This window comes from Trachurus japonicus, unplaced genomic scaffold (assembly GCF_045865225.1).
Source record: "Trachurus japonicus isolate A0001 unplaced genomic scaffold, Traja_1.0 AP030697.1".
NCBI lineage: Eukaryota > Metazoa > Chordata > Actinopteri > Carangiformes > Carangidae > Trachurus > Trachurus japonicus.
Genome location: NW_028220830.1, coordinates 37,930 through 46,273, shown reverse-complemented (window position 1 = coordinate 46,273; position 8,344 = coordinate 37,930). Strand labels below are relative to the sequence as shown.

The window sequence follows — 8,344 nt, the reverse complement described above, 5'->3', positions numbered from 1 at the left end:
TATGTTTTGTATTTATTTATATTTACAAGTTTACTATTTGCCTTATTGGTTTGTACATCGATTTATTTGCAAAATAAAGTAAAAAAGCAGAAAACAAAACACCAACAGAGGGTTGAACAGCTGAGTCATGTGAGTGGCGGTGAGCGTCCGTTACCTTGACGCCGGCGATCTCGATCATGAACATGGCGGCGCCCAGCACGTGTCCGGCGTGGTAACACCAGAACTTGATGCCGGCCACTTCCTTCACCTCGTGGAAGTTGATGGTCTCGATCTTCTCCATGCTGTCCTCCAGGTCCGTCTCCGTGTAGAGCATGTCGTCTGCCGAGATGTTACTGTCACACACACACACACACACACACACACACACACACACACACAGACACACACACACACACACGCACACACACACACACACACACACAGCATCAACACACTGCTGTGTCACAGCTCCACCTGAGCGACAGGCAGCATCACTCCCTCTCTCTTTGTCAGCTGTAAAGTGACTGAGTGTGAGAGTCTGTGAGGGTCCAGATACTATAAACATGAATGGAACAGCACCTACCCCCTTTCATGTTACCTTGACAACTATGGAGGTTATTTTCTATCATAAATCAAGAGCATATTATGTTGATTTGAGAGCATTACTTTTTGATTTGACGTTCAGAAAACTCTGCTCTCATATTCAAATTTACTCTGCTCGCGCTCAAACTATGTGCTCGATGTTTAAACCTGTGCTCTCGGATTCAAAGTTGCCCTGCTCGTGCTCAAACTTTGCTTTCGCATTCAAGTTTGCCCTGCTCGTGCTCAAACTGTGTGCTCGCACTTGGTCACAGCTGCCTGCGCAGAGTGTTTCCTCTTGCGCGGAGGAAAGTCCTGCTCTCGGATCTCTGCTCTGCTCACGGAGTTTCTGTCAACTGTCAACCAATAGAAGACCGGCTACTGTTGACCAATCAGATCATCCCTACTTCTATGCTTCTTTGTGGGTGCGTTCACTGTAATTCAAGGAGCGTCACATACGGGCGGGCACTCTTTCTACCGGGTTTATCTATTTCCGCCCCACAGGCTGTTAAATGTGGCGGCTCCCTTTATGTTTTGACAACTTTTGGAATAAAATATCAGTTAATTAATACACGAGCGCCCGTGCTTTTCATTACAATAGGTAGCTATATAAACATAAACTAGCAGTAGTAGCGGATGGGTGCCTTATGTATGTTTTTTTTTTTTATCCACGTTCATCGGTATATATGTTTTATAGTCTAAATGCCAAGAGTCACTTCTAAGTGCTCTGATGGTACAGTGGTTAAGGCAGATGACAGTAGCTCTTTTTATTGATCATGGGACCGCTGGTTCGAATCCCGGCCCTGCCGGCACCCTCATGTTATGCTATTTGATTTTTATGATTTTTTTTTTTTCATTGAAACGCTTAACAAGAGATGGTGGGTTACCATGCGTGATTAAAAACATGATGAAATGAAAATTAAAAAAATATGCCATGATGATAATAATTTTGGTGCGTGACACCCGGGGGTCAAAGCCAGGGGGCGCACTACTTTGGATCAGTGCTTTCCCAAGAAGAAAGAGACTGAGTGAGCGGGGAGACAGTCACCATGGCCGACCGAAGTACTCAAGTAAGTTTATTGTTTCATGTTGCCAGATACCTACTATATTGTACCTCTTTCATCTTTTTACAGTCTATGCTTCCATATCGTTTCAATATAGGCTACAATTTGTAGTGTCAGGGAAGCTAATGCTAAGCCTAATGTGGCCATGCATAAATCAGCCTCGCTTTCAAAACACACACTTGCGTTGCGATCAGTGAAATGTATAATATCTACAACACAATTAAAAATGACAGTTGATGTTGCTCTTTTATGAATAAAGCTTCATGGACAGTCCTCCTAAAGTAAGGGGCTGCGTTATGTCTAAAGTTGTTGTATTCTGCTGATATTAGAACAGCCGAGGACGGCACATGTCCTCCCAGCCTTCCTAGACTTATCTAGAGAAGAGAAAAAGTCCACTTTTTGGCGCTTCCATTCAAACGGCCGCTTCGCACACAGAGCCCAGAGCTGACTGACTGGGAGCTGACACCGCAGTAATGACGGATGTTCGACTAACGATTATGTCGCCCAATTGGTCTATATTGAAACGATATGAAAGCATAGACTGTAAAAAGATGAAAGAGGTACAATATAGTAGGTATCTGGCAACATGAAACAATAAACTTACTTGAGTACTTCGGTCGGCCATGGTGACTGTCTCCCCGCTCACTCAGTCTCTTTCTTCTTGGGAAAGCACTGATCCAAAGTAGTGCGCCCCCTGGCTTTGACCCCCGGGTGTCACGCACCAAAATTATTATCATCATGGCATATTTTTTTAATTTTCATTTCATCATGTTTTTAATCACGCATGGTAACCCACCATCTCTTGTTAAGCGTTTCAATGAAAAAAAAAAAATCATAAAAATCAAATAGCATAACATGAGGGTGCCGGCAGGGCCGGGATTCGAACCAGCGGTCCCATGATCAACAAAAAGAGCTACTGTCATCTGCCTTAACCACTGTACCATCACAGCACTTACAAGTGACTCTTGGCATTTAGACTATAAAATATATATACCGATGAACGTGGATAAATAAAAAAAACATACATAAGGCACCCATCCGCTACTACTGCTAGTTTATGTTTATATAGCTACCTATTGTAATGAAAAGCACGGGCGCTCGTGTATTAATTAACTGATATTTTATTCCAAAAGTTGTCAAAACATAAAGGGAGCCGCCACATTTAACAGCCTGTGGGGCGGAAATAGATAAACCCGGTAGAAAGAGTGCCCGCCCGTATGTGACGCTCCTTGAATTACAGTGAACGCACCCACAAAGAAGCATAGAAGTAGGGATGATCTGATTGGTCAACAGTAGCCGGTCTTCTATTGGTTGACAGTTGACAGAAACTCCGTGAGCAGAGCAGAGATCCGAGAGCAGGACTTTCCTCCGCGCAAGAGGAAACACTCTGCGCAGGCAGCTGTGACCAAGTGCGAGCACACAGTTTGAGCACGAGCAGGGCAAACTTGAATGCGAAAGCAAAGTTTGAGCACGAGCAGGGCAACTTTGAATCCGAGAGCACAGGTTTAAACATCGAGCACATAGTTTGAGCGCGAGCAGAGTAAATTTGAATATGAGAGCAGAGTTTTCTGAACGTCAAATCAAAAAGTAATGCTCTCAAATCAACATAATATGCTCTTGATTTATGATAGAAAATAACCTCCATAGACAACAACATGTTGACTGATAATTTACAGTTTACTTTCAGAAGCACAAGGTGTGTGAGGGACAGACTCACAACAACAGATGCTCTTGGATCAGATCTGATCAAATCATCTAACAATAACCAAAAAACTGTGTGTGTTGTGACAGGAAACAGCAGCGAGTGTCCTCCTCCTGAAAACGCTCCCGATAAGACGGCGTGTCTGGACAGCGGCGAGTGTCTGGACGGGGAGTGCGTTCCTTTCTGTCAGGCCGTCCTGAAGCTGCAGCCCTGCGCCTGCAACGGTAACGACCACACCGGCGTGAGACCAAGGTGGTGGTGGTGGTGATGATGATGATGATGATGATGATGATGATGCATCCGTCTCAGTCTTGTATCTGTTCCCTCTCGTCTCTATAGAAACCAACGCGTCGTGCAGAGTCTGCTGCCGGAGCACCAGCGGCATCTGCGCCCCCTACCAGGACAAGACGGGCAACTTCCTGTTCCTGCGTAAAGGGAAACCCTGCACCGTGGGCTTCTGTGACGGAGCGGTGAGTGGAAACACACACACACACACACACACACACACACACACACACACACACACACACACACACACACACACACACACACACGGCAGCTTTAAAACACATTGAAGACAAACTTCTAGCTCAACTACTATGAGTGTGAAAACTATTTATTTGGAACTGAGTTTAGCTGTAATCACAAAGAAATGGCTTAAACCATCTGTTGATGAATGGTATGACATCACACTCATTCCAAATTTGAAGACATCTGAAAGCATTGGAAAGGTATATTTCCCTGAAAAGCCCCTCTTTTGTTTAAAGCAGATATCAGTGGAATGTTTTTGTTAATAGCCTATAAGTCCTAAATAGTCCTATTTTCCGTCAGCAATCACTTACATGAAGTATTTCAGCCTAAACACGAGTCTCTCCGTCACTCTGCTCTGCTGTAACCCGAGGAGAAAATTTTCCTTGTGGGATACAAGTGTTATCCAATGAGGGGAGAGAACGGCATGAAGGGCTGTGTGTGCAGCCAAGGGATGCGCGTGAATGTGGTGACGTAGCACGAGGACCAATTGATGCCTGACAAGGGCGGGGGCTGCTAACTCATGGTGCGTTCAAGGAAACTCGTACTTTGTGTTTTTCCTTCCTGTGAAGTCATACCAGTTCGATCTGGTACGAGTTCACGGGTCGGAAGTTACGAGTGGCCGTTATAGGGAACTTTCACAGACAACAGGACGGTAAAAACACGAGCTACGGGTTACCTGGAACGCTACCAAGTCGTAGTTGTGACTTGAAGCTGTAACTTACGGTTTCAAAAGCCTGCCTTGAACACAGCATTAGCCGAAACGGCCGTGCCGCTGTTATCTGCTTTAAGTTTTTGGTTAATTATTTATTTCCTTGTGTTATTATAATAGAAAACACCCCATGTTCACGTGTTATTATATAAAATGCTTTGTAAAAGGGGGAAACCCCCCCCCCAAAAAAAAAAAAAACACATTAAAGACAAGCGGGATGTGAGTGTGTGTAGGTGGGTTTACATGGAGACTTTTTCCTCTTTCTGATTGAATCCTTTCTGAATGAGTCTTTCAGGTCAACTGTTTACATGATTTGATTTTATTGTTTTATACTTTTGATCGATTTAAGAAAAGGTTTATTCTGCCTCTGTGAAACCGAATGAAACTTGATTTGGTTTGGGCTTGTTTGTTGTGATTGAGCTGTTTATATGGAGCATTTTCATTCAGTTTGGACTCTAAACCGAATCTAATCTGAATATTTGGCTCCATGTAAACACAGCTTGTGTGTGTATGTGTGTAAACACAGCTTGTGTGTGTGTGTGTGTGTGTGTGTGTGTGTGTGTGTGTCTCCTGCAGGGGAAGTGCATGAAGCAGGTGCAGGACGTGGTGGAGCGTCTGTGGGACTTCATCGACAAACTGGACATCAACACGTTTGGGAAGTTTCTGGCCGACAACATCGTGGGGTCGGTGGTGGCGTTCTCTCTGCTCTTCTGGGTTCCTATCAGCATCCTGGTCCACTGTGTGGTGAGTCGCTCCGTTCTGTCTCTGTCAGGAACTAAACTAAACTACACTCAGTCACACTGTCTGACTGACGCGTTACAGAGATGTATTACGACTAATACTAAGGGATTAAGGTGCTACAGCCAGAATCTGAAGATGATAAAGTCTTTCCTGTCTTTAGTCTGTATAGATCAGGTGGACAGTCATTTAAATATATATTTTACGGAGCTAATTAATTTATTATAAGATGTGTAGAGCTGAGTTCTGTTTAGTTTACTCTTGTCTTTTCTTCTTTGCACTAAAATCAACACTGCCAATTTGTTGTATATACATTCGTACATAACATTTTATCTGCTATTGCTATTTTGCTATTTTATTATGTATAGTTTGTTCTTTATATTCGTATCCTATATGTTGTTATCGTCACTGTAATGCTGCTGCTGCACTGTAATTTCCCAGGTTGGGATCAATAAAGTATATCTATCTATCTGTCTGTCTGTCTGTCTGTCTGTCTGTCTGTCTGTCTGCCTGTCTGTCTGTCTGTCTGTCTGTCTGTCTGTCTGTCTGTCTGTCTGTCTGTCTGTCTGTCTAAACAACCTCCTTCAGGATTAATAAAGTTTCTTTATCTTCTTCTCTCAGGACAAGAAGCTGGATAAACAATACGAGCAAACCACAAAGTCTCTGTTCTTCCCCAGTGTGAGTATCTGATTGTGTGTATTTTAGGGATGTCACAATTACTTGTTTTTCACAATTAATGTAATGAAATTGCAGCAAAAGGAGGAAATATGTCTGATACGAATCATTACCTGGGAGAATGGAGGCTCTCTGCCTTCCACCTAGCGTCTCTTGGCTGAAAACCAACCTTGTAAGATCAGAGCCTCCGACCCGGTGTCCCAGCTCTCGTCTCTGCGGCACCGCCACACAAACGTATCGCGTAACCCGTAATCTCTTGTTTATGACAGATAAGACTACACAGATACACACATGGTAACATGGTAGATGATAAATAACCTTATCCACCGCTCCATGGATTGATTTCTCACCAGCTTCGTTGTTGAAAACAAACGCACATGGAGGAGAGGAGGGTTAGAGACACAGAGGAGGAGAGAGTTCATCTTTAACCATCAAACTAGGGATGTCACGATTACTTATTGTCACAATTAAAGCAGAAGTAAGTGGTCCGGTCGTTTTCGCTAATGCTGCGTTCCAGGCAGGCTTTTGAAATCGTAAATTACAGCTTCAAGTCACAACTTACGACTTTGTAGCGTTCCAGGCAACCCACTCGTGTTTTTCCGACCTGTTTTACCGGTGAAAGTCACTATAACGGCCACTCGTAACTTCCGACCGGTGAACTCGTACCAGATCGAACTGGTACCACTTCACGGTCGGAAAAATACGAGTTTCCTTGAACGCACCATAACAGTCCTCGTCGCTACGTCACCACATTCACAGCGTTCCTTGGCTGCACACACAGCCCTGCATGCCGTTCTCTCTCATCATTGGATAAAAACTGTAGGATACGATAAATGTTTTCTCTTCGGCTCAGAGCAGAGCAGAGTGACTGACAGACCCGTGTTTCAGACCAAACACTCTATGTAAGTGATTGCTGTCGGAAGATATAACTATTTAAGACTTATATTAACACAAATATATCACTTACTTCTGCTTTAATCGTGGTATTAAACGCCACAATTAATCAATCGTAAAGATTTCTAAATACCGTCACTCTCCAAAAAAGATTGTCGGAACCGTATCGGCAGATGTGGCGCCAAAGTAAAGGTAAATGCACAGAAACTGGTCCATTTACCTCACGTAACATTAAATTGGTAGGAATTTAAATGTCAGCATGCCATTTGTAATAATAAAATGTAAAAAATTATTAAAATAAACTCAAACATTTGGTATAGATGACAATTAATGACTTCAATATTTCAAATACTTCCTCTGGGGGAGTAATAATTGGTCCTATATTAATAGATACTTAAAATATTTTGTGTATATTATCAATAATGTAGTTATATTTTGACTATATTTGATTTTACACATTCATATATAGTGTTGTGAAATTAATTAATGCATAATAATCGTGGTAATCGTACTACCGTGATTATTTATCCAAGAAAATTTATAATCGTGACATCCCTACATCAAACTCAACTGATTCTGACTCTGTTCATTTTCCCAGAATGCCGAGCTCCTGAGCAGCCTGGAGTCCGCGTCCGTCCGGATCTTCAAGCCTCCGACCTTCCCGACCACCAACCTGCGCTTCCAGCCGTCCGGTCCGCAGCAGACCAGCACGCCGCCGGTCTCCGGCTTCGGCTTCGGCCCCGGTCCAGACTCCTGCTGTCATCCTCCTCCTCTTCCTCCTCACCATCCTCCTCCTCCTCCTGCGGTGGCGGCCCCTCCCCCTCCCCCTCCCCCTCCTCCTCCTCCTCTGGACTCCCCCCGCATGGCCACCATCCAGGAGGACCCGAGCTTCGACTCCCACCTGGACGAGGAGGCGCTGCAGGAGGCGTTCGGCCGCCCGGCGCAGCGCTCGGAGCAGCAGCGGCGCTCCTTCGAGGACCTGACGGAGACGAGCGCGGTGAGTCGCAGCGAGAAGGCGCTGATGTTCCGGCTGCAGAGGCAACACCAGATCGACACCAAGGAGACGCAGTGCTGAGGGACGGGACGGGACGGACGGACGGTGCCCGGTTTGTCCCGCTCACGTCCTCCTGTGCTGGTTTCACAAACTTTTACGACTTTTTTTATTTTTTATTTTCTTAAAGCGGCTCCGTCCTGAAGCCGCCGCACTGACGCTTTGTTGCTGCAGCAGATCTCAGTCTGGTCACATCGAGACACATTCAATCAGAAAAACGTTTTTAATGAATTTAAAGGACAATTCCAGTCGAATTCAACTCGGGGGTGTATTTTCATATCATTTTAGGTCTAAAAGAATGAATCTGAAGATTTTCAGTTTAATCGCTCCTGTTTTGCGGTAGCTGCGTCTGTCCGCGCATCGCTACTGCAGCAATGAATGGGAGTGGATGTAAGTTCCGCTGTTTAGGCTGTTTACAGCCC

General features: G+C 44.5%; 1 protein-coding gene across 1 annotated transcript; it reads left to right on the top strand.

Moving 5' to 3' along the window:
• The first annotated feature begins 1,260 nt into the window (after positions 1–1,260).
• Positions 1,261–7,953, top strand: LOC146960122 (disintegrin and metalloproteinase domain-containing protein 17-like). The gene is made up of 7 exons (XM_085772611.1): positions 1,261–1,291; positions 3,363–3,548; positions 3,664–3,794; positions 5,141–5,308; positions 5,924–5,980; positions 7,470–7,549; positions 7,664–7,953. Exons 1-7 carry the CDS (start codon positions 1,261–1,263, stop codon positions 7,944–7,946), a joined length of 936 nt encoding a protein of 311 aa, XP_085628737.1. The 3' UTR covers positions 7,947–7,953.
• Positions 7,954–8,344: the final 391 nt, after the last annotated feature.

What these genes read in the sequence shown, in the direction of transcription:
- LOC146960122 (XM_085772611.1), top strand. Translation starts at nt 1,261, where the DNA reads ATGCCAAGAGTCACTTCTAAGTGCTCTGATG. An exon ending in TGGGCTTCTGTGACGGAGCG is followed by an intron (nt 3,795 to 5,140) that starts GTGAGTGGAAAC and finishes TGTCTCCTGCAG; the next exon opens with GGGAAGTGCATGAAGCAGGT. An exon ending in AGTCTCTGTTCTTCCCCAGT is followed by an intron (nt 5,981 to 7,469) that starts GTGAGTATCTGA and finishes TCATTTTCCCAG; the next exon opens with AATGCCGAGCTCCTGAGCAG.